Below are 27,085 nucleotides of genomic sequence, written 5' to 3'. Positions count from 1 at the left end.
ACGGAGCGGATGAACCGCTTCCGGTTAAGGTTTCCCAGCCTATGTACTGAGATTCTAACATGGTTTAATTCACTCGTTCTCGTTGTAGTCACGGAAGAAACACGTATGTTCTGTTAGTTTGTGGATTAGAAGCGTGTGGTGAGCTAGAGCCTAAGGCAAACCGAAATCATTGGGTCCATCATTTCATAACCGATAAACCATTTGTGTTCCAAACCTTTTACGAGCACATGCGAAACCATAGTTCGGAGTCTTTTATTGTTACTATCGCATGTAGATAGCATCGTTTGACGAGCTACTTCAATTGCTTTGACCGCATATAACTAAGGAAGATATCCTCATGAGAAATGTACAAAATGAGAAATCCCACATTGTTTTTAACAAGTTCTATTGATTTGTCTGTATCGAACATTTTACACCTATAAACTGAAACGCACAAGCACAAACTAAAAAAAAAAAAAACAACTACAAATGCTTGAAAATGAGCTCCAATCGCGCGGACAATCCGTATCGTGTGGCCACTCTCATAAGACTACGTGTGTCATCCCCTCCAACGCGGCTTATGATCGCGCGGACAATCCGCGACATGGCGCGGACAATCCGCCCAGGCGGCTTCGCCCCGTGTGGCCACTCTCATTTGATTCAATGTGTTGTCGGACCACGCGGATCATCCGCGTGGTCCGTCCGCGCGGATGATCCGCGTCGTGTGGCCCCGGCCTTATGTGGAAGGAGCTTGAGGCCTTTGGATATAGCCTATAGAGTGGCCTACAAATGATAATGATTATAACCATTGTACAGTTTTGGGGAAACGAGTCAAAAAGTCAAAGATGAGAAATTGTATCTAAAAGAATTGCATTTTCAAAGAGTTCTTTAGCATCCGGATTACTGCATTGTACCTAAAATGGTTTAAAATACCTGCATATAGTAATCTTTTGTTGCTGTTTTGGCAACTAGTTTCTATTTCAGCCCGGTCACGTTCTTTGTATGTTCCTTTGTATGTTTCGTGTTTTTTGTAATCGTGTGTCCGTTCCATGTCATCGTGTGTCGTATATTTTATTTATTTATTGACATCTGCTAACGGCCTTCGAATTAAGTGATTACCTGTCACCCTGTATAGATAAGAAACATGAAAAGTATGGAGGGTTTGCGACAAAGTATTATTCATAAAATCGCCTGAACATTGACCTGACGAAACCTGAGCCTGTTATGAGCTTACCATTCCTTAAAATTTACAAAGTGGGAAAAGTGTTAAGTTTCATAGTTATTCTTGTGATCCAAGTTGATAGGAATCATGGGTTTTTTACAAGCTTCCTATTGATCAACAAAAGAGATGAATAATTGTCTGTTGATCATATTGTCATTGGTTTCTTGTGCACTTTTAAGTTAGGAGGAATCTCTTGACGACACTTTAAGGTGTGTTTGTCTAATAATATGAAGAATGTTTATTTTTTATCGTGTTGTAGAGCAATTTAGGAGTGCAGTTTCATTTTGGTGTTGCCAATAAAAGGCGTCTTCGGAGGTCACCAACGTTATTGCTGCATTCGCAACCAAAAGTTGGCAAATTTTTAGGATAATTGATCGTCAAACGAGGTTATATTTCCGGTCACGTGGCTGTCCTTGGCTAATTAGTGATCAAATCCCCACCCCAACTTCCGGTGTCTGCCCCGGGCTTGACCGCAGAAGCTTCTTCGATTAATTATTTTAGAGCTTGCTTGGTTGGAGCTACGGTTATGGAATGATAATTTTACAGGACATTCAGGACTCTTAGTTGATATTCGGGGATGTATGAAGTGCGCACCTAATCTACGATATCGTTGGAAGCTCTAACAGCTTTCCAACGTTTTATCATTCTCTTATACCAATGGGGGAAAAAGAAAATCTTTCAGTACGAATGCAGTATGATAAACAAGTTGCAAAAGAGACATTCTGTGTTAATTGGGCATAAAGAAGACGTGTACAAGAATTCATCAAAAAAAGAAGTAACATCATAAGCCTACCAGCAATAGACGAGTCGTTGACCACAGAAATAAACCGATGCAGCATATTTCAGCACAAATTGTTCTAACCCTGGAAATTGTGGATCATATTTCAATAATAATTAACCAAATCAATTCCAAATCAATTCAAGTTAAGGTTTCCTCTTAACTCTTTTTTGTCCTCGTTTTACATAGGCTACTAATGAAAAAAATGTTTTGAAAAATGATCTTTACTGAAGAATCTTGGTAAAAAATCTATTATATATAAAATCCAATGTATGTATGTTTGTTTGTCGTTTATGGACTCCGAAACCGCTCGACAGATTGTAATGAAACTTTCAGGCATTATTAAGCATTATTCAAGGATGGTTTGTGTGAAGTTTGGTGCAGATCCGTCAAAAGGGCTCCGCCCCAGTGGCTCTGGAGTTTCCCATGATGGAATTAAAGAATCTCAACAGCTGGATCAACTAAACAATTTGATTCCGTGATGTGCAATAGCATTAAAAGGTTAATAGGATTACCAACAGGGTGCAGCACTATTATTTTGTTTTTATTTATGACAACAGCTAATTTGCAACCAAAAGGTGAGTGAGCGTAGCGAACAAACATCAACCTGGAGGCGAGTTAGCGTAGCGAGCTGACTAAAATATCTTTGCTTCCAAACTAACTAGCAACTAGGACAGCTGAAATGAAGACAAACTCTACGAAGAGGTTACGGTAATGTTTCCAAGAAGGAAAGTGAAGCAGAGAAGAAACACGTTCGAGCTATAATCACAACCCGTTGCCTTGGTCATTGTTGTCAGACGTTAACAGCTTTCCAGAGTACAAACAATAATACAATACACTGTAACTGTACAGTGTACCAGAGCCAATGGAAATTGCATCACTACAAACACTATGATCTATGCTACATTCCTTCAAACATTGCCATATGCTGGTGTTACATTTGCAGCATAGTCTACTGTTCTATTTAATCTGTAGAGATAAAATACATTGTTTATATCACAAATCATAGAGAAAATTGCAACTTCTTCAACATTCGTCTTCAGAAATAAACACGAATCAATAGTGATAGTACAATAAAAAGGCATTCTATGTTGCACGACCGAGGAGGAAAAAGGCGCAAGTAGGCGTTGCAAATGTTTGGTGCCTATCAAATACACTGGACGGTCGACGAAAATTCATCAAGGTACACAAAATCCCTAAAAATGATACAGGCAGCAAAAAACTCACAAATTCTTTAGTATAAAATATCTTCTAGGCAAAATAACATACTCCAGGACAGGAAAATTCAATTAATCTCGGAAACGTTCCAGAATTTTAAAACTAAATTTAAACAATCTAAGATACTACAATCAAATCCAAATCACGGAAAAATCTATTCAGCATGCGTTCAACAATCTATGAAATTCACAGAATAATCCCTTAATGGTATCCAAACATTTACAATAACAATTTATAGGAATAGTATCCAGTAGGTCAACATTTAATTTTTTTGTCTTTGCCAAGAGGACTTGAAGGAAGTCTCCTTCAGTAACAACAATCAAGCAAATGACTTAGGTTATAAGTACAATCCATTGTATGGCATATTCTCAAAATATATTTACTACATTCTCTTGTCCAAACAATTGGAACATACAGAGTGTCCCGGAACTCTCTACCAATATTTTAGGGCATTGCTCCTGGGTAAGAAACATACCTAAATATCATATTTAAATTGTCCGGAAGTCCTTAGTTACTCACACAGCCGCCATTTTGTTTTTTTCAGTTATTAATTTTTTTCTAAAGAATGGTTAAACATACGAAATTGAAACATAGCACAAACATTAATGACAACTAGACAAAGCTACAAAAAAATTATGACGATTTTTCAAATACATAAAACAAAATGGCTTCCATTTAAAATTTTGTTTCTTATATAACTCAAAAATTGTTGATTTTATAAAAATGTTAAATGGCTGCCATTTTGTTTTATAAATTTGAAAAATCGTTATAATTCTTTTGTAGCTTTGTCTAGCTGTCATAAATGTTTGTGCAAAGTTTCCATTTCGTATGTTTAACCATTCTTTAGGAAAAAATTAATAACTGGAAAAAACAAAATGGCGGCTGTGTGAGTAACTAAGGACTTCCGGACAATTTAAATATGATATTTAGGTATGTTTCTTACCCAGGAGCAATGCCCTAAAATATTGGTAGAGAGTTCCGGGACACCCTGTATATGACCATTGACTAAGGAAACAAAACAGATAACAACAGAAAACAGATTAGTTTCCCTTGTCTGTGATATGACAAAGCACACAACCATAGGCAATCTGCAGGACAGTAGGAGTAGGCGTTGGTCGGTACTGACACACGACACAGCTGATCATTTCTGGGAAGGAGAAATCATCCTAATTGCTCCTAATCATCGACTTCTGTTCGGCCCCAAGGGGATGGGAGGGGATAGGATGGTCCTTCCTTACCTGACAAGGGTGATATTAGCCTGTCTGCTGGGTCGCCATTTGGCTAATGTTAATGTTATGACTTTTGAATTTAAAGCTTACCTAGCTTCTGTTTAGTCATTTTGGTTTTTTATTAAAATATTTTCAGGTCGGTAATTTGATTTGGAATCAAAACTCTAGCCTACATATTTGCATTTATTTACGTATTCAATATCAAAGGAAATATAGTGTAGACTATGTTGCACCTTTTGTAAGTAATGTACTGTACATTGTGATAATAGACACCACATTCCATTTCCATGTTAAGTTCGCATCCAGTTTTCTAATAAATGTATTTTGAAATACAATATTTTACTGCCGGTAATGTTTTTATGATCTACGTATCTGTTCATGGGCCAATTTAAAGAAAATCAGGTGTATGCTATACTGTAAACATTACCCATTTGTTTCGTGTCTAATAAATTGTATTACATTTATACACTTTTAAACTCTTTCCATTCAAGATTACTTCCACACATAGTTTACATATACATTACATACTTGGAAACTTTTGTCTTGTGTTCTTTACTTAAAAACAACGTCAGCCAGGGGTGTACACTTTCACTTTGGATTGAATGTTTTATTTTCTTCGACGTTTCCATTTCACGTCCCAGTAGATCACGGTCACATCATACAACTAAACGTTCCATTCCGTAGTTGAATGAATCACTGACAGATTGCGCTGATGTTAAATTACTGATTTCAGAGGGATTGCGTTTTTCGTGAAGCTTTTTCATGTCATATTGACTACCACAATCAATAGTCCGGTGGCTTAGGGCTTTAGTTTACGAATACCGTTACCTGGTGGATAAAAGCACGAAATTTGGCATGAAGGTACCTTAGGGTATACTAATAAATTTTAGCCTAGGAGCCCTTTTGAAATTCTAAATATTTCCACACACGGCACCAAAATCCAAAATGGCCGACAAATACGACAAAAACTACCTTTAAAACAATCCATTCTCCTGTTAACTCTAAAATATAACTTAAATCCAACCAAGACTCTACAATACAAACCGGAGACATACTAAATTATATGACAGAAATCTTATGTGTGTCTGTGTGTGAGTGGGTGGGGGTATGTGTGTGTGTATTTATGTAACGAAACCTGTACTGGACATTGCGCAAAAACGGTCAAACCAATTTACTGCAAATTTGGTGTGGACTTTGTTAGTATCATATGTCAACATTTAGATCTGTTTCCTTTTATTTATCTATTTTTATAATTTTATTTTGTTTATTTTACAATTTTTATCTATTTTTGTTTTTTTTTTAGATCTACAGGGCAAAAGTAGTGGCAAAAGTGGCAAAAGTATGGAACTCCCCAGTTAACTTTTTAACGCGTTGCAGTAGGAAAACCAAACTCGGCATATATTAACAAAATAAAAACTGCACTTTTTCATCAAAGTTACAACTTAGCCCCAGCCCCCAAAATGGGGTATTTTGGGGGCTGCCCCAAATTTTCAAACTTAAAAACCTATCATGTGACCGCTCATTTTAAAGGGTTTATCAAGATAAATTGAATGGTGAAAACCAGAGGTCAATATCGCCCCCCTAATAAAAATGGCAGCCATTTTAATTTAAGATGAGCAAGCAAAAGATAAAGTCTGGACACCTCCAGTTAACTTTATAACGTGTGGCAGGGGGAAAACCAAACTCGGCACATGTTAACAAAATAAAAAAATTCACTTTTTCATTACAGTTAGAACTTGTACCCGGACCCCAAAATGGGGTTATTTGGGGGCAGTCCCAAATTTTCAAATGTAAACACCTATCTTGTGACCCCTCATTTTAAAGGGTTTCTCAAGACAAATTAAATGGCGCAAACTAGAAGTCAATATCGCCCCCCTAATACTACTTACTTACTTTCCGTGCCCGGAAATCAGACTTCGCATTTCCAAAAATTAGCTACCGATATGGCTTTGTCATTCGCATGTAAAAGATCATCTATATAATGTGCAAGACTGGTCTAGGCGTGGGCAGATCAGCAGATGGCTAGGATCCTGGACAGCACCACACGCGCACAATATGTTTTCTTCGTCTGGTAAGAGACCCCATTTCTGCATGTTTGTCTTGCATTTTGGCACCTCGACCCTAATTCGATTTAGGGTCTTCCACACCGTGTAATGAAGGCCTCCACCAGGAGCCAGTTCCTTCCTGGATGGTAAGGAAGGGTTAGTCAACGTGGCCTCCCACCTTGCCACCCGATTGATTGAGAGTGGTCCATCCAGGACTCGTGTCCGTGATAAAAAGCTCTTTCTGGACCGAAGCCGTCACTCTGCAGGTTGGTGGCCGTGTAATGGGTGACGAGGGTCTTTCTCTTTTCTGCGTCGGCAGCGACATCACGTCGGATTGATAGAGGGGCGATCCCTATGATAGGATAGAGTTTGTGTACTGGGGGTTGGTTTCAAAGACCCAGGTACAATCCGAGCTATGTCATTGACTGCAATGTCAACCTTTTTTGCATGTGACGATGCATTCCATACCGGTGCAGCGTACTCCGCAGCCGACACACTGAGCGCTAAAGCTGAGGTTCTAAGGACATTAGGGTTAGCACCCCAGCATCTGCTGGTGAGCTTCCTGATGATATTAATCCTCGCTGAGACTTTACCTCTTGTCGCAATACAATGCGCCTTAAATGTCAGTGTGCGGTCCAGTATGACACCAAGATATTCCCCCCTAATCAAAATGGCAGTCATTTTGAAATATACCTTATTAACTTTGTAACAGGTTATAGCTGGAACACTAAACTCTACATACCTTTATAAAAAAAGATAATTCACCTTTTGGCCAGTATTAAAATATTAAATTTTTAAATTTAACTGGGATTGTCAAGACTTTACCTTTTGCTTGCCCCATAATTAAAATGGCTGCCATTTCGATTTGGAGTGGAATATTGACCTCTGGTTGGCACCATTCAACTTCTCTGGATAAACCCTTTAAAATGAGCGGTCACATGATAGGATTTTAAGTTTGAAAATTTGGGCCTGCCCCTAAAATACCCCATTTTGGGGGCTGGGGCAAAGTTGTAACTTTGATGAAAAAGTGCAATTTTTAGTTTGTTAATATATGCCGAGTTTGGTTTTCCTACTGCAACGCGTTAAAAAGTTAACTGGGGGGTTCCATACTTTTGCCTAACCCTGTAGATCTAAAAAAACAAAAATATATGAAAATTGTAAAAATAAACAAAATAAAATTATAAAAATAGATAAATAAAAGGAAACAGATCTAAATGTTGACATATGATACTAACAAAGTCCACACCAAATTTGCAGTAAATTGGTTTTACCGTTTTTGCGCAATGTCCAGTACAGGTTTCGTTACATAAATACTCACACACATACCCCCACCCACTCACACACAGACACACATAAGATTTCTGTCATATAATTTAGTATGTCTTCAGTTTGTATTGTAGAGTCTTGGTTGGATTTAAGTTATATTTTAGAGTTAACAGGAGAATGGATTGTTTTAAAGGTAGTTTTTGTTGTATTTGTCGGCCATTTTGGATTTTGGTGCCGTGTGTGGAAATATTTAAAATTTCAAAAGGGCTCCTAGGCTAAAATTTATTAGTATACCCTAAGGTACCTTCATACCAAATTTGATGCTTTTATCCGCCATGTAACGGTAATTTCACTAAGCCACCGGACTACAATAGGTACATAACAGAAATTGTGAGAGAAGTTATTGATTTAATATGTATCACACTCTGTGAGTATTCAACTATGAACTATGATCCATTTGAAGACAAAATTTTGCCTGGGTGGTCCATAAAGATAGGATATCTACTGCTAAGTCAATGGTAGCACAATTTAAATGAATGTGTGCAAACCTTAGGCCCATGTTTGTACATTTTCGTGTTTGTGCGTTCAGAAATAGCTACAAACTGATGATTTTCCCCTAGACTTTTCATTTTCGTAGACACAAGCAAAGTCTCGCTTAACAATACCAATTTACACGTGAACCTGAGACCATCCTCGAAGTTGCAAAATTCCCAATATTCTTTTATCGCCTGGGTATCGGCCTCGCAATTAATTGCTCGCGAAGTTTTCGCAGGGAATGGGAGCGCGTATTCTGGTCGCGGCCTTGGCTGTCTAGACGACGCAACCAGGCCAAGGTCCAGCCAGGTACCACCAGCAACCGTGCAACCAGCCACCAGCCACCAGCCGCCCACCAGCGCGGCATGGCGGATTGAGTTTGCGAAAATTAAGCTCCTGAACGCCTGCAATGCAATCATTGACTTTTGTAGTCTGAGGTAGACATTCAATCAGTAAGCTTAACTTGTGGATACTCTGGTATAGATAAACATCCTATTTGTATTGATTATGAAAACATGTAATCATTTATTTTTGGATACCGAAGTAGACATTTCATCTATTGATTCTGTAAGCCAATAATCACTGAATTTTGAATACTCTGGTCATTATCCCATATGTAAACCAGCAGCAGCCATTTTTCGTTTAAATAGATAATGTTTAATGAGAAAACAGATAGTTTAACCGACGAAATTCGATTTTCTTTAGTTTTTGGTACAGTACAGCACTTATTAAAACCATAGTCTTAAAACCATTTAGTTGGTGACCATCTCAACAGATTGCAGCACGTTTTTTTGGCTTCAAATTTTTACATTACATGGGAAGTCTATTTCTGTGTATAGTCTTAAAACTCAACCGTCCGCAGTTTAGTGGAGTTGAAAGTCAGCAAAAAGTAATCTCTAACTATAAAACTTGACTTTGTAAGGCTGTAAACATTGACTTTTCTATGCCACATGATGGATCACCTGTAGCATTGACTATATAACACTATAGACTGAAGATTCCATGCATTTGGTTGTGAACAAGGAATCAGCACAATCATAACACTAGTCAATGCATGTAGTCAAATATTTTTGAACACAGTTGAACTTGATGGAGTCACTTACATAATGCGTAATGCGTTTCTGTAAAAAATAGATTTCTTCCTTTAGTTTTTGGTACTCGCCAATTTAAAAAAAAAAGAATATAACTAGTTAAGTTGTGTAAACTAGAATGCGCTAGTATCTAAAAATGTGTTTCTACCTTATTTTTTCTGATAGTAGATAGATCATTACAGTTGCTATAGCTCAAAATAAGTAGTTCTGTCAGTTTTACTTGGCAATAAAGTTCATGTATTCAATAGAAGTTCGCAATTTAGATAGGCACAATATGCCGGTGGCTCACATCACCTAAGACGTAGACCAATTATTGGTCTTTTGTGATCGTTGTACCCTATAGTACTATACTTTTTCAGCGCACTGTGTCGGTAGCTCAGCTTAGCTACGTCAGTTGTGATTCCAAAACAGGCTGAATTTGTTATCTTATCAAATAAGCAATTACAGTACCTGTATGTGTGTCCACACCTCAACATTAGTCTTTTTGTTACAATAAAGTAGTTCCTCCCATAGTCCCATTGTTGGCAATCGGCAGATTCTTGGGTCACGTGACAGGTGATTGAAGATACATTACGTGACGACAGTGGCGCGCCTGGCGGGGGATCGGCGAACTTGCAGGAATGCAGCGCCCAGACACTGTGACGTCATCGACCTAACCTCGCCAACACCTTTGCTCACCTGCGATACGTGGCCGAAAGAGGACCATTGTATAACAAATGTACAATCAAGATAATTTTATTTTGTAAGCCTCCTAATATTTTTTATAATGGATATTAGTACTGTATTGATTTTAATTGATATTGTTAGATACATCTCTGCAGGAGTGATTCTTCTATTCTTGTAGTCTTGCCTTGCCTTTAAGACTATATTCGCTCTGGCAGTAAAAGGTATTTAATTACGATTATAACCAAAGATAATCTTCAACAAAGATCATTAGTAGATACAAACTGTTAAAAATATAGAAAATATTCATAAATATAATTTTTACTTCCGGTTATTTAAATCGCACTCCGGTAGAAGGTTTGAGGTAACGTAGGTACCTAACGTTTTTGGGTCCAATGTTGTGAGGGAGGCCGGAGGGAGAGGATACGTCGAGAGAGCATCTCGAAAGGAGTTGAATGCCCGAATCATCCTCTCAGACGAAAAAATGACCTGAAAACATCAATCCCCCCACGCCATTGTGCCAACTTAACGGATTTAAATTTAAAAAAAAATTTCATAAATTCAATACTACAGCATTTCTTTATAGCAAGTCTCTAGTTGTATAGAGCAAACTGATTATTTTTTTGAATCTTCATTTGGCATATTACTAAGCCACAGCTTTCCTAAAAGCTGAAGTGAATTTTAAATCTGTTCTTATACGGATACGAACATCAGTTTATCTATGATACGATTCTGGCCTTTAGCTCATGTAATTCGGAAAATTGATAAAAACGACATATTAAGGCCATTTAGGACATCTTCGGTGATTTTTATTGGTAGTAAAATAATCACTGTTGTTTGTGTTGTCCTTTGTTGATTTCAATACGTTACTGTCCATTAAAAGCACATATTTATGTGATCTTATAGGGTGCTTTAAAAGCGAAAATTCATTATTATCGATGGGTTTTTCGATATATCAATATTTTAAAGTATTTTTCGGACCGATACATCGAAATTGACGAATTGAAACATATTAGCTTACAACTACGATCAATAAATAATGTTCAGTATCAACAAACAATTTAAAAAAAACACACTGAAATGAAACTATTATAAACTAACTTAACTAACTAACCAAACTTGCTGTAACACTTCAAAATTCCGTTTGATATTCCCCAGATGCCTTTTATGTAAGCAAATGATACAGCAAGTTTGGTTAGTTATCTTACGTTGTTTTAGAACCGTTTAATTTCTTTATCCATATTTATTTTTGCCTAAACAAGATCAGTTATCAATTGATAATTTAAATACGTTAAAAGATATTAAAACAGAAGGAATATGGATAGTAAATGACACTGCTACTACTTATTACATACATAATATAATTATTTTGGCATTGATTATATTGCATCTAATGTTTATATTTTACAAACAGTCCATGACTGTACAATACGCTCCGTGGAATGCAAGCCCCTGTGGCCTAATGGATAAGGCATCGGTCTCCTAAACCGGGGATTGTGGGTTCGAGTCCCACCAGGGGTAAGTAAATTTTGTTTCGAACTGAAGGATGGAACTTTCAAATTACAATGTTGTATCTTTTTTCATTTTAGAATTTGATTTATTTTGTTATTATTATAGTTGGTTTATTATTAAAAAAATATTCCAAAAACAATTACACCAATGATAAAAAATAAATATACGTTTCAGTTGCGTGGCAGCGATGCATCCATCCTCAGGACAAGATAAAATAATTCAACTGATATATCACATCAAGCACTTTTTCACTATAGAAACAAATTATTTTGGGTTGGATAAAGTTTGCAAACCCGCTCGTTACAAATAATAAAAAATATTCAAGGTTTAAATTTTGATACCTTTTCAACTTGCTTTTAATTTCCTTTTTCAACGATTCTACCATAGCTAAATCATGCATATATTTATCTTGAAGGACAATATCAATAATAATTAAGTTATATTGAGTTTCATGTATATTTATTTATTATCAATATTTGACTTCAACTAGGAAAATGATTAACAATGATGTATAACTCTAGTGGCAAAACTTGCGCGGTTCAAGTGACGCCACTGCTACATGCTAGTGTAAACTAGGCTTAAATAAATGTTTTAATTCCCCATCAACGCTTCAACCTTGTCCTAGCAGTGGCGACAGTTCGCCCAATGTTGTGTGTAGCAGCCGCAGCCGCCGCACGGCATGAATAATCACCGGCAATTTTTCCTGGCGGTAAAGACCAGAGAGGTGATGTTGGGGGGAGGGGTGACAGGAATGTGCTGATTCCTGGAACTACTTTGTGCCATAATGAAGACTACAATAGTCGGCCATCGCCCTCTAGCTGTCTAGTGTAGCACCTCGTGTTACTCTCGATACTGTAGCAACTTGCTTTGTGTTACTCTAGATATTGTAGCACCTGGTGTTACTCTAGACACTGTAGAACCTGGCGTTCCTTTTGATACTGTAGCACCTAGTGTTACTCTAGATACTGTAGCACCTGGTGTTACTCTAGATACTGCAGCACCTAGTTGTTACTTTTGATACTGTAGCACCTGATATTACTCTAGATACTATAGCACCTGGTGTTGTTTTTGATACTGTAGCACCTGGTATTACTTTTGATACTGTAATATCACCTAATGTTACTATAGATACTGTAGAACCTGGTGTGATTTTTGATAATGTAGCACCTGGTGTTACTCTACATACTGTATAGTATGTTTGGCACCAAGTATACCAAATATACTCTGTATACTGTAGCACCCAGCGTTACTCTATAGCTTCTAAAGTACCCAATGTTACTCTAGCTACTGTAGCACCCAGAGTTACTCTAGCTACTGTAGTACCCAGCGTACTCTAGCGACTGTAGCACCTAGCGTTGTTAGTCTAGCAACTACTGTAGCACCTAGCGTTACTCTAGCGACTGTAGCACCTAGCGTTACTTTACCAACTTTAGCACCCAGCGTACTCTAGCAACTGTAGTACCCAGCGTACTCTAGCGACTGTAGCACCTAGCGTTGTTAGTCTAGCAACTACTGTAGCACCTAGCGTTACTCTAGCGACTGTAGCACCTAGCGTTACTTTACCAACTTTAGCACCCAGCGTACTCTAGCGACTGTAGCACCTAGCGTTGTTAGTCTAGCAACTACTGTAGCACCAAGTGTAATTCTAACTGCTGTAATAACACTCAGTGTTACTCTAACTACTTTAGGGCTAGTAAGCTGTACCTAAAATCCTTTAGAAATTGGTGGGGTTTCTGATTTTATTATATTTATGAAACCTAAATTGTTTTGCTTAATACAGTACTGAATATTTAAGCTAATTTTTAACTCCGCGAGAAAGAAGACATCGTTTGTTGTTACGCACTTAATTTAATTACATCCAAACAAATATTTAATACATATGACAGTCGGGACCACATAAGTTTGCAGTTGGTGGCAGCCAATCACAAGATAAGGCTAGTGCGACGTTGCCAAAACGCCAATGACAACACAAATTAAAATATACAAAGCAATATTTTCAAATCAGCTGGTATTATTAGATTTGGCAACACCGTGCCGTTCTCATTGGTTCATTCAAAACCGAATTTTCTTGGATCCTAGACGAAAAGTGCGGCTGTCTCGAACCCAGAACATGAAGACCTATTTGTTGGCTGTTTCATTACAGAGTTTCGCTAAAAGCACATTTAATGGCTACCCCACATAAAGTTGAAAAAAGTTCGGTGTCGTCACCATAGAGTATCCTGACGTCACGATGACGTCATCATCGATCGTCGCAATGCCGTGTTCTCCAGCCGGGGTCAATGAAACATCCATTGGCGCTGTCGCTGTCTTGTTCTTACTTTGAACTTCTCTGAATAATAAAGAAACATGCTGGGAGTTAGATACAATAGTTTCTTGAACTCCGTATAATCCTAACAACTGTTAATCAATGATAGTAATAATTGGTCCTGGCTAAGAAAAAGTACAGTAGTTGATATTACTCTCAACAAAACTAGTGATCTAACTCCATTTCAAATTCAATTAAGTTTCATATTCAGCTAAGTATTAAAATAAGTATCAAAATAGTAATTAAAATACGCCCCTAAGTAAATGGTTTCAGAATACAAAAGAATATGTTTGTTTGAAGTTCAATCATGCATTAACTACTGGTCGGATTGGGTTGAAATTTAGTATGATGATAGCTCACATTCCCGATTAACATATAGACATATTCTTATCTCAAAAATCCTTAACGGGCTTTCTCGCCAGTGGCTCTAGAGATTCCCATGTCAACCTTATGGGTATTCATATTTAAATGGAATTAAAGAATTTTGCCAGCTGCTTCAACTACACAAGTTGGTTCTATGATATTCAATAGCATTAAAAGGTTATACGGTTTACCAACAGGGTGCAGCACTATTAATTCTTTTTGAATTTTATGACAACAGCTAATTTGAACCAATCAGCAACTTCTTCTTTTTCTTTTGCTTAGGTGTGGTGGTAGAACATTATGGCTATGGTAGATTGCCATACTATATTGGGCCGAGTGAATAAAAACAAGTACAGCAAGTATTTACTTGTGAGTAAATACTTGCAAGTATTCATCCCTCCAAGTAAACTCTTGTGAATAAAAGCGACTCTTTACTTGCAAGTAAATACTTCCTAAATCAGAGGGTATACTCACTGATCTGAGGGTATACTTGCAAGTATTTACTACTTCCAAAGTAAACTTTATACCATTGAGTATAAACCAAACCAAGGTTTATACTCAATGTTTATACAGTGCGAATACTTGCTGCTTATTCCTCATAAACAAATTTCCCTTTCTCTACTATTAAGTTAAAACGGGTTTCCCTGTACTCTTATGATTATATATATTTACTTTTTACTAGTTTAACAGGACTGCTGAAGTACGTGTGAAACTATAATAGTTTATTGTGCATACGTTCACTGCAAGGGCAGTCCTAGACCTAAATTTTTAGGGGGGAATGTTGCAGGGGTGTCTGGAGGTCCTTCCACGTCACGGAAAAATGTTAACATTATTTGCTCAAATGAAAGATTTTAAGCTATTTTGAAGCATAAAAAGATAAATTAACCTAGCTTGATGTACATGCATCTCATATTATTATCGAAGGTCCAAGAACTTTGTTTAAACATGTAAATTGTGAAGGTTTTGCATTATTGAGACTCGTGGATTTTCATTAACAAATAGCTTGAACAAGGAATACAGTTCACTTCAGTTGAAAATTATTTTTTTTATCTATGTTTTTGGACTTTTGAATTAAGGTTCCATTTTTTCCCCCTGCATTATTTTGCGGAAATCACTTGATTCATGCATCATCATAAATAAAGTATTACACTATACTGAATGTGTTACATGCATTTATCAACAAGTAAACTCGAACAAGCATGGGTTACTGATAACTTGTTGAAAAACAAAGTATGTACTCTTTAGGCAAGTATTTGCTTGTGGTTATTCACACCAAAATTTATAGGTTTCTGAGGGTATACTTCCTTGGCAAGGCTTTACTAACAAGTACAAGTAAATACTTGTGTTTATTCACTTCTGTTCAAGTAAATACTCAAATTATGAAAATTTAAGACAAGTAAACTCTTTTACTCGTTTTTATTCACTCGGCCCATATCGTAAATAATAATAAACCAAATGTTCGTAAAACGTGTCCTCTCCCATTGCAAACGCAAAGCACGAGTATAACTGCAATAAGCATTTTATACTTATACGCCAACCCCGTAGGAAGGACGGGTACTCTGCTAGTATTGAATTAATTTAATGCACCATATGAATCAATTATCAGAATTTAACGCAAGAGTTGGAGGATAAAAGCTTTCTCTTGCTTACGTGCCAGTGAAGGTAGAAATAATGTCGACTGTTTTGAGCTTGAATTTCAAGGTCCTGACAACATTTGGCAATATTGGCCAAGTCGTCACCTTACCGGATCAGACCGGATGAGAGGAAAAAACTCGTTCTGGCAGATTTGTGCTGAACCCCATACAAAAATAATTTTACATTTTTTGTACCTACCGGTATTTATCCACAGTAAAATGAGAAAGTTTCTCTATTGCAGCAAAAGCCGTTTGCATTCGCGTTAACATTATATTTTTCCTACAGTTACTATAAAGCATAAATTATTAGTCTTTCAAACCACTAAACACTGTACAACACATTTTTAGGTTAGGTTAAATCCAAACATTGAACGAAATGAGAAACGCTGCACCAGCTGATCGCAGTCGTAATATCTTAGTGTTGCCAACTTTTTTTTCAACGTACACGGATTACGTGCCTAAAAGCTCGTTGTTTTGTTTTGTTTCTTTGGAATACTGGTGTGCGACAAAAGTAAGTAGAAGCAGCAATTAGTAACTTTCTGTACTATAATCAGTGCAAGGAAGCCCACTTTGACAGGTGACAGCAGGAAAAAAAATTTCCCTGTCAGTATTATTATATTGTACTCGAGGTCGTCCAGTGGTTAAAAACTTGACCAAAAATAATGTAAAATTTACAGAATTCTCATTTCCACCCCACGCTGTTAATGAAACATGTGATGATTGTGTAGCAGTCTTCCATTTGTTTTGATCATCTGTTTATTTATCGTTGTTATTTCGTCACCAGCATGGCACCCCACAAGGGCCCCTATGTTATTTTTTTTTTAAATTTAAATTCATTTTTTGTACTTATTTTCGAGCCTATTTTAACCTATAAAGGGATTCTGCACATCTATAGGCAAATAACTTTCTAACAGATTTTCATAGATTTTCCCTGCGATGCACACGAGCTGAGAAAAAAGGTTTTAAAAAATCATGCTTGCCTATTAATATATAGATTACTGGTATTTTAATGGACCCAAAACATATTATTGGTTTGCATTGTTTGCTGTCATAAATTGCGGAGGTACTTAGCAGGAGCCGCGTACTCAATGATTGCACTTTTATGGCTCCACCTGGTGGATTGATCCGTCTCCACTCATGAAATGAGCGAAGTTGGGCTTCAATTGTTTAGAAACTATTGACACTATATTTTGCTTTTAGGAATGTGGTCTATTCAGCGAATTTCCCATATAGGAAACAAGCTATGAATGTTGTTCTATTACATGCTTTTATACAATGCTTCTACAATTATCGGGGGTAGCTGACTGAAAGTTCATACAATATGAATTATTTTTTGCATACCTTTCTGTGTCGTTTTGACTTCAAAATATTAATGTTACATCGCCAAACTTATCAAGAAATGTCTAAATAAACTTAATTTCGTCAAAACCAGCTTCACTGGAGATTGAAGTGGATAAGTAACTTACAATGCATAGTCAGTGTGTTGATCGGGACTAGTATGGTTTGAAGTTTCATCATAAGTACGAGTAATTTATAAACATACTACAGTAAATGTAGAGTATGGTAGGTATGGAATGGGGTATGGGTATGGCCATGTCCCATGACTCTACTTCATACATACATGTTCGTCGAGATGTTATCTTCCCATCTGATAAAAGATCAACTTTCAACTTTCTATAAAGAACTAATTATCATAAAAAAAGAAAACCTTATAATTTTCTCCGATTCTGAGGTGCTCCTTGAAGTACAAAGCATTTTGAGGTTTCTTCTTTAGTAATGTTGCAGTTTGTGTTAAGAGAGAAATACAGCACAGACGTTTTCTTCGAAGGTCATTTTGGGGCTTCTTCTTCTTTGGTTACATTATAGAAATGTATGACAGAACACGTAATTCTTTTGAAAATATATTTTTTTTATATTAGCTTATTGCATATGTTGCAAATAATATTGCTAAAATAACTCTTCCACATACCTATTGTTAGTGTACCTACTTTCGGTCCCTGTACTGTGGGAAGATTGGACATTTGGTCTTAGGGCAGGTTAAATAAAGAATTGGCCATTCTTATAGGAAGTATTTCTTGTATACTTTAGAGGTTGGTTAGAACAAAATTAAATAAAAAACCCTCATGCAGTGAAAAAAAGAAAAAAACAATGAAAAGGAAGTCATCACAAGCATCAAAATAAACTACAGAAAGTGATTTTTGAGTTTATTGAAATATTTAATTAAAACCTACTTTATACACAACAATAAGATATCACAGAGATCAAAGATTCAATTTCTTTTGTCTCCTATGGCTACTCAATCATTCCCTTTGAACATTTGCAGTTTAAACATCACTAGAGGTCGTCCAGTGGTCGAAAACTCGACCAAAAATATGTAAATTAAATTAAATGAAAAATGCTTTATATTTATTCAGGCAAAGTTAGGGCCACATGGCAGTTTCTTACACTATGTAATGTACACTGTAAACCCCACACTGTAAATAAAACATCTGATTGTAATTTGTTTTGATTTTCTGTTTATATTCCGTTGTTATTTCGTTACCAGCATGACAACCCATAAAGCCCATGTTAATTTTTTAAAATTTCAAATTCATTTTTTGTTCTTATTTTTGAGCCTATTTTAATTTTGAAAGGGAATCGGTATATCTACAGGGAAATGTCTTTGTAACAGTATGCGTAGATCTTCCCTGCGATGCACACGAGCTGAGAAAAAAGGTTTTAAAGAAACATGCTTGCCTATTAATATATAAAGACTAGCTGACCCGGCGAACTTCGTATCGCCTAAGTTATAGGTTTGCCCTAAGACAGACCGATGGAAAGAAAGTACCGTTACGTTAAATTTTCAAGATGATCTCGTTCGCATCGCTCAATCACGTCCTGGTTGAAGTTCGTTCGCTACGCTCACTCACCTTTGGGTTGGAGCTCGTTCGCTACGCTCACTCACCTTTAGGTTGGAGCTCGTTCGCTGCGCTCACTTGCCTTCAGGTTAGCTCGTTCGCTACGCTAACTCGCCTCCAGGTTGAAGTTCGTTCGCTACGCTCACTCACCTTTGGGTTGGAGCTCGTTCGCTACGCTCACTCACCTTTGGGTTAGAGCTCGTTCGCTGCGCTCACTTGCCTTCAGGTTAGCTCGTTCGCTACGCTAACTCGCCTCCAGGTTGAAGTTCGTTCGCTACGCTCACTCACCTTTTGGTTGCAAATTAGCTGGTGTCATAAATGTAAAAGAAATAATAGTGCTGCACCCTGTTGGTAATCCTTGTAACTTTAATGCTATTGAACATCATAGAACAGAACCAACTTGTTTAATTGAAACAGCTGTTAAGATTCATTAATTCCATTTCTCATAAGGTTAACATGGGAAACTCCAGAGCCACTGGGGCGGAGCCCTTTTAAGAATTTCGAAACGGGAAATAGTTTACGTCCGATTCGCATACCTACAGAATTTACACACCAAATTTCATAACGATCGGTGAAGTCGTTCCGGAGGAGTTTGCAGACAAACACTGTGACACTAGAATTTTATATATTAGATTACTTTTTATTTGATCATGTTTGAGTGTTTGGCGTTTTGTACTCTGGCAGGTGTGTCGGCTTGTTGGTTGGTTTCCCAAATGCCTAATCCTCCGCCACCACCAAGCCCTGTCACAGAGAAGGAGTTGAGGCAGTGGATGCCCATCTGGACTGGGTAGAGGGAACGGTTCAGTCCAGGGAAAAGATTACCGAAGAGAAAATACACTGAAGAAAGGTACCCTGGACTTAAGAGAGGAGGTTGGGATAGCAACATGAGAAACCATAGCAGAAGGTGCTACTTGTAACCGAAAGAGGTGGAAAAACACAACACATGAAGTGCTAGAGTAAAAGAAGTTTGGGAATAATTGATCTTAAGGGAAAGGCATACCAGTATAATACAGGAAAGAGGCCAAAAACTAAACAAAGAAAACTGAAGTCCAGTGTTACATATTAGCACAACAGAACAACGATGACGAAGATTCTTCTATTTGTACCACCTTGTGTTGCTAGTTATCATGTTGCAAATAAATAATGATTCCTACCCTAAACTGGTTTGTATGTGTTCTATATATTATTATGGGCTTTTTATGAAATATTTTTAGTTCTTTCCAGACAATTCCCGCACAACAACATGTTTAAGAAAATGAAGTACATATAATCAAGGAATACTGAGGTCTTTTTCAGAAGAGGACCGCCACTATTTTAGGTTTCCCTACAAGATTATATTGTTTCTGTTCAGTAAATAAAAAGTGTGAGCTATAAACTAACCTTACCTAAACTAACCTAGCCTAACCTAACCCAACCTAAACGGTGGGTTTTCCACAGTTTACACAGTGGCGGCCCTCTTCTATAAAATACACGAATACTGTAAAAAAAATCGTACAAATAAAGTGTTTTGGAAGTTCAATAGGGTGGATGAAGCATAGTATTGATGTAGAGTGAAAAACACAGTTTTCCAAATCATTCCCCACAAATAATGTCCAAAACAGCCAAGACATATTATGCCTTTTTGTTGAGGAATGATGAAGACTTAAAAGGATCCATGGGAGGTTTTAGCTTTTGACAAACCCGTTGGCAAGGATTTCTGAAAATCCTCTCTAGGTTGATGTATTTAATCGATATTTACAATATTGATTACTTTAGGCATGTTTTGCTAGAAGCGGCTGGCTTAACGCTCATCGATGATCGTTCCGTGCTAATCGCTTCCCACTACTGTGCATTGCAGAGAGAACAGAATAAATAAATATTTATCCTGTTCACTCGCGTTGTTTCAGGTTAGTCATTTTGCCAGAAGCGTCTATCGCTAGAGCTGCCAGCGTCTGTACTGAGCCGCTGTCTATTAGAAGAAGAAACTTTTGCTTTCCTGAGGGACATAGTATTATACAGGGTGATCAACTCAAGGAGGCCAGCATTGGGATATCGGAAACGGTAAGAATTAGAGAAAACTTTAAATGGGGGACATTCCTTTATTTTTTGTGGCAGTTAAAAATATGATTTTAGTTTTTCAAAATTCAGCCGCCATTTTCCAAAATGGCGGCCAACTTTGAAATTTCTTATGGAACACCCTGTACTTTATCACGTTTTCGGATAGAACATGCAATTTAAAAACTTTTTTATTCTTCACATTTTTTCGATAAACCTACTCGTTTAGGAGTTACAGCCTATGGAAAAATGACTTCCGGTGTACATTTTACATCATGTAGCTCCAAAAAAAGTAGTTTTATAGCGAAAATGCGAAGAGAAAATAAGTCAAATCAGTCTTAAAAATGCATCCACATTCCAAAAAGTCCATAAAATTTGTTAAAAATATTAATTATATTATTTAAAAATGGCGGCAAACTTGAAAAGTGGAAAAATGTGTATTTTATGGTTTTTATGGAATGTGGATGCATTTTTAAGACTTATTTGACTTATTTTCTCTTCGCATTTTCGCTATAAACCTACTTTTTTTGGAGCTACATGATGTAAAATGTACACCGGAAGTCATTTTTCAATAGGCTGTAACTCCTAAACGAGTGGGTTTATCGAAAAAATGTGAAGAATAAAAAAGTTTTTAAATTGCATTTTCTATCCGAAAACGTCCAAAAATACAGGGTGTTCCATAAGAAATTTCAAAGTTGGCCGCCATTTTGGAAAATGGTGGCTGAATTTTGAAAAACTAAAATCATATTTTTTACTGCCACAAAAAATAAAGGAATGTCCCCCATTTAAAGTTTTCTCTAATTCTTACCGTTTCCGATATCCCAATGCTGGCCTCCTTGAGTTGATCACCCTGTATAATAGGGAGAACTCGTATTTTACAGGTACACCATATAATGGAGTGGAATAATAGAAATAATTAATTCGACGTGCATTCTATGGTTTAGTTTAGAACGTTCTCTTAGCTGAGTTGCTGAGTAGTAATCAGTTTTTCATAAAAATAAAAGGTCTGTGACTTTTAAAACTACCACAACAGTGATATGAAAAATATTAATTAGCTGCATGGAAAAAACACAATGTCGACTATATTCACATTTATATTATTTACATTTCAATCAAGTAATCTAATACTGGTCACAAACATTGTACAATAATATTCACAATAGTAAAAAGATAGAAACAATTGCGTTTTATTTCAGTGACAGTAAAGTTCAAAAAAGTATACAGTCAGTGGGTTTTCCCCAGGATGACATGAGGTAGACAGGAGTTGAGAGTTGGCTGACAAGTTAATTGTTATCGATATGTTGTCTAATTCTGTCACACTATTTATTGAACCAACACCAAGAGAATTTACAAAACTAGTTGTACGATTTAGTTTTGGTCCAATGAACAAAAGTGGAGTTTTCGTAGTTTTCTCCAAAACAGCACATTATTCTCCTCTAGGCCCTCGCCTGTTTCGCAGCGTTGAAGCAAATTTTTATTTATAACTAGCTGGCCCGACAGACGTCCTCCTGTCATATGTGGTTTTATGTCAAATGCTCGTTAATTTTCAAGATGAGCTCGTTCGCATGGCTCAATCACGTCCTAGTAGATAGGGTTGCCTGATTTTTTCTCCGGCGAATAAAAGTGACAGCGATGTTGGGAATGAGTATACGAGTGTGGGCAGGGGGGCGATTTGTCCTCGAGCGAGCGACGACGACTTGTGCAGGTTAAAACTGTATGTTAGTTCCAGCAGAGTGCTTGCTGGTAAAGACTTATGGTGTATGAAAGCTAGGATATGAAATTATGAGTCTTTGTTAAATTAAGTAGTAAGTTTATTTAATTTTATAAAACAATTGGAGTGATCACTAAACTGGCATGTGTTAATGTGTAATACTTTGGATAAAAGTGAGTCTTGCAAAATTGTTCCAACCTGAAGAATTCTTAGTTTAAACCGTTCTTTGTCGATGGAGCCGGTACAGCGCCTGTCTTCATTATCAGCAAAGTAAAAAGTTGTCTTCATGGGATTAGAAAAGGTAACTACCTTTTCACATTTGTAAAACTGAGACATGAGCAACTTGTTATGACTTAAGTCAATAAGAGTAGCTGTGTATCTGGATGATAATGAAAGATGGTAAGTTTATATATAGGTTAAGCTTAGTAAAAAACAACATTGGTAAATAATAAAGATTTGTTTATTCAAAATATGAAGTTGAATACATTTCAAGCCTTACACATATTTAGAAGATCATCATGAGTGACTTCCAGAGACAATGTATATCTCCCAGTGACATCCTGGCCCAATGTATCTGATCCGTCCTCGCAGTAGACTATATTCTTGGTGCTGCCCTTGTCTGTTGTCTGTTCTTTGAAGCGAAGATAGGAGCAAAACGGTGAGTTGTAGCGATGATCTTCTATTGCGTCGTCACCTTCTTCCCACTTGAAAAGATTAACTCCACAATAAACGCATTTAGTGGTGTCCTTCATAGCAGCCATTTTGACAAAGCCTTCATCGGCAAGCTGCTTAGCAGAAGGAGTTTTAAGTTTCCATTCGTCAAAGGTCTTTACTCTCACTTCAGGGTTGTTCATGTCTAGCATAGCTGGGTTTTTCAAACACCAATCAGCCAGTTTGTGTACATTGGTTTGTGAACAATAAAATCCTGGAGCATGTAAATGATGAAACAAACACTGATTCTTTTGTTTGGATAGTTCTTCAACGGGAGGAAGTAGTAGAAAATCGCTCGATAGAGGGGGGCCTCCAAGTAGCTCAAGACTGAACACAACTCTTCTGTTCTCTAGCAACTTTTCCAAAACCTTTGCCTTTTCAGTTGAAGCAGCATACAATAGGTTTACATTGCAGCAAATGTCTCTCAGAGATGACGTGAGAGAGCTATATTCAACGTTTCCTGTTCCGAATCCGAGGCCGTGATAGTGTTTACTCAACCATCTGTTATGATTGTCAAACTGTGAACTGTGCCACCCTCCGCAATCATGTTGTGTGCTTGGAAAAGTAGATCTGGATCCATCCTTAGGTGGTGAGAAAATCCAATGTTGTACACATCTTGAATCCAAGTCCAATATGCTCAATTCCTTGATAACCACTGTCTTATCCTCTCCGATAAAAGCACTAAAATCTATGATGGCCTGTTTAATCATGACTGAAAGTTCTAACTCCAACGAAATTCAAGTTGAGACTGAGAAACCAAACCGACAAGAGCGGGCTTTATAGCCTATCCCCACCCCAAATTCCAACACTTTCTGCATGAATCACATTATCCGATGAACCAGGTTAGTGGCTGGCTCATAGCTGAATGACTTGTCGTGAATTATTAAACAATAAGCAGCAGTCCCTGGAGGGAAAGCTTCGCTGGCCTCAAATTCTAAACGAATATCAACAGGGGCTGACCTAAGGGATTCGTTTTGCTTAGAACAGTCAATTACGATTAGTGGTGCATAAGAAATGAAATTTTTAACGTCCAAAAGTGGTTGTGATGGAACATTGTAATACGACTCCTGAAAACGGGTATACATGTCGTAGAGTATAGCGTAGTGGTTCTTTGCAATGTCTAGTTTTAAATCATCATAAGGATAGTTAATAGAGTTTAAATGAAGTTTTATGTTTGATATCTTGCAGTGATCAAAGCATGCGGCAGACTTTTTCATGTTGTTTTTGCGATTCTCCTGGAAAGCCACTATGACGTATCTTGGCTTCTCTAGCTGTGATGCCGTCTTTACTGACCAAGATTGTTTGTTTGATTGTGGCAAAGAGGGATACTCATAGAGTTCCCAGCTTCGATACTCTACAGGAACACTCGTTCCCCTTTCCAAATGTCTAAGCAATGCAATTCTTTGTCTATCACTCAAAGAAACGTAGGGAACCCTCCAGCATAGTTTCTCTAGTTTAACTTTAATATCTTCAGGAGTTGTGTCAGTAGCACCACTTGAGGTCCACAAAACTGCATTTTTGTCCCCGGCCGACCTCAGTAGAACAAGCTCATGACGGCAGTTGACAATAACCTTTCTATAATCTTCTGCGAACCCCAGAAGCCTACTTAGCGGTATGCAAAAACTAAAATTTCCATCAGTGTCAGTCACATGACTTTCCAAAGTGGAAGACAACTTATTCACCTCGGTTGGCCAGCCAGAGTTCCCTAAACTTCTTAAAGAGTTCTCTCCAATAGAAGCAAATCCTTTCATTGTAGAAGTTATACCTGGGTTCCTAATGCGATCTATTTCAACTCCATTTATTTCATACCGTATCTCGTCAAACAAAAATGCAAATGCGTTTGGAGTGAACTTTGTTTTTGTAGTTGCTGTATTGTCTGACTTCAATAGCTTTCCCTCAACATACAAATAACTCATAGAAGGCACAATGCATATATCTTGTTGTTGAATTGGTATTCTTATCTCGTCATTGTTGTCTAGTGTGGTAGAAGAGTAAGGGAAATGAGTGTGAAATTCCATGTGAGAAATAGTGTCATCAAATGGGACACTACTAAAAATATCCAGTACATCCATTATTGAAGTATTTTATAGCCCAAGGAGCGTAAAAACCTTTGGTTTGTGTGTGTTAGTCGCTTGGGTGACAAACAAACACTGCTTGGTACTGTTGAGTGTGCACCCAATAAATAGTCGTCGGAGTTATGGGTTTTCTTGACTCTGTCTATATGACCCTTTGATATTCTTGGTCTTGATAAACAGTTTGAAAAATATAAGTAACCCATCTCCTACTAACTGTTCAACTAGGGACCTTCCTCAAGTGTAAACAAACTGTAATACGTTCTCCTCTAAAATTCACCAACCTATCGTCCTGGTCTACAATCCGTAGTGTTATGTTACTTATTGCCCTCGTGGTGATTGGAAGGTAAATGATTGTACTGGGTATTTCAACAAGCTTATATCCTGGTGGTACTGCTGGGAAAAACTGATGGATTGTATGACTTTGCTTATTATTAACGAAAGACCCGCCCGCTATGCTGCATTCAACTCTAATCGTGTTTGTCTTAAAAATATCCACAACATTCTTCGAGTAGTGCTCATTTCCAGGTCCTATGACCTCAGAATCGAAACCCAGGAGGCTGCCAATAGAGTTGGGTTGAGAGAAATCCACCTGAGCGTTACATTTCAGAGTAGTTTGCAATGTATTGTTGTTTGTTCCCAAGCGAAAAAAGTACTTCTTTTCCTGTGTAGCCAACATCTTTAGCTTATCCTGTATGAAACGTTCAATATCCATTACTTCATATGTACCAGTAGGTATTTTAATAATCTTTCCATTATCAAAATGAAACTGGTTGTTTGTTTCGTCGACATTTGGTATGGAGTTATAAGACTCGAAGCTAAGCAAACCAACTTCATAATCATAACCACCGTCAAGTTCGATGGGAGGAAAGTAGTCTACTGAAAGAGTAGAAGTTCTACCTGAAAGCATGAACGTCTGAGACATGACTAAAGGGTGGAAATGATAACAACAAATATATATATATGTGTACACTGTAATATCATTTAAATTGAGGTTAAAAAATACAAACACAGATGCCCACAGATCTCAGAGTGAGTGTTGACATCCTGATAAGCGGTTCGGTTGTAAGATACGTATTTCCCATTTAAATACTTCTGAAGTTCCAGTGGAGGTATCAAATCCCCGTAGCTGTCAAAGTACCTCACGTAGTCTCCACTCTTCTTGTAGCATACCCAATGAGTACCACTACCATTGGTATTGTCCAAGTTGACTATTGCAGACTCGTTCCTCCATGGACTTTTAGGAAGGTTGTCACGCATAAACACTCCTCTAAAATGGGGGATTTTAAGCTTCCTGGCCCAATGTGTTAACTCAAAATCATACATTGCCCTTCTGGGCAAAATATCTATAAGTTTTTTGGCTGCTTCTGATAAGGTGCCATGTAAATACCAAGTCCTTTCTTATATGGTCTAAAGTACAGGCCCTTGCCATGTCGCAAAGCTACTGCCTCCATAGTTTCGTTATGTCTTTGCATCTCGCTCAGCCGTTTCTTGGCATCTCTAGCTTCAAGCACTGCTTTGGCCACACCAGCAGCCCCACCTGTCAGACTTCCCAATGCACTAAGCCCTGCAAAGATTGGCAGCAATGGTAGCACACCTCCTGACTTGGGAAGTGATAGAATCCGTGATCTACGTCGTAAATGACTGAACGCACTACGCCTCCCTCTCTTCATAGATCTGATGGCGTTCAACGCTGATGATGCTGCCTTTGTTATGTGTTTTCTACTCCCTCTGTTTAATATTCCACCTCTGCCAACAAGATGCATTCCTGATCCCCGCACAGCCGTCCTTGCTTGTCGTAATACATCGGAAAAAGTAAAA

General features: G+C 37.5%; 1 protein-coding gene and 1 non-coding gene across 2 annotated transcripts; one reads left to right on the top strand and one right to left on the bottom strand.

The window, feature by feature from the left end:
- The first annotated feature begins 11,473 nt into the window (after positions 1-11,473).
- Trnar-ccu (transfer RNA arginine (anticodon CCU)) lies at positions 11,474-11,546 on the top strand. Its single transcript has one exon. It is a non-coding gene; the product is annotated as a tRNA-Arg (tRNA).
- A 12,467-nt stretch (positions 11,547-24,013) lies between these two features.
- Positions 24,014-25,264, bottom strand: LOC128985307 (uncharacterized). Its single transcript, XM_054404698.1, has one exon. The coding sequence runs from the start codon at positions 25,262-25,264 to the stop codon at positions 24,014-24,016; it is 1,251 nt and encodes a 416-aa protein (XP_054260673.1).
- Between the last annotated feature and the right edge of the window lie 1,821 nt (positions 25,265-27,085).

The sequence above is a fragment of the Macrosteles quadrilineatus genome, unplaced genomic scaffold, assembly GCF_028750875.1.
Source record: "Macrosteles quadrilineatus isolate MER2022 unplaced genomic scaffold, UCM_ALF_1.0 Scaffold_2__2_contigs__length_208266976, whole genome shotgun sequence".
In the NCBI taxonomy this organism is placed as follows: Eukaryota; Metazoa; Arthropoda; class Insecta; order Hemiptera; family Cicadellidae; genus Macrosteles; species Macrosteles quadrilineatus.
Note: the sequence above shows the minus strand (reverse complement) of the source record. Positions and strands in the feature narration are given on the sequence as shown.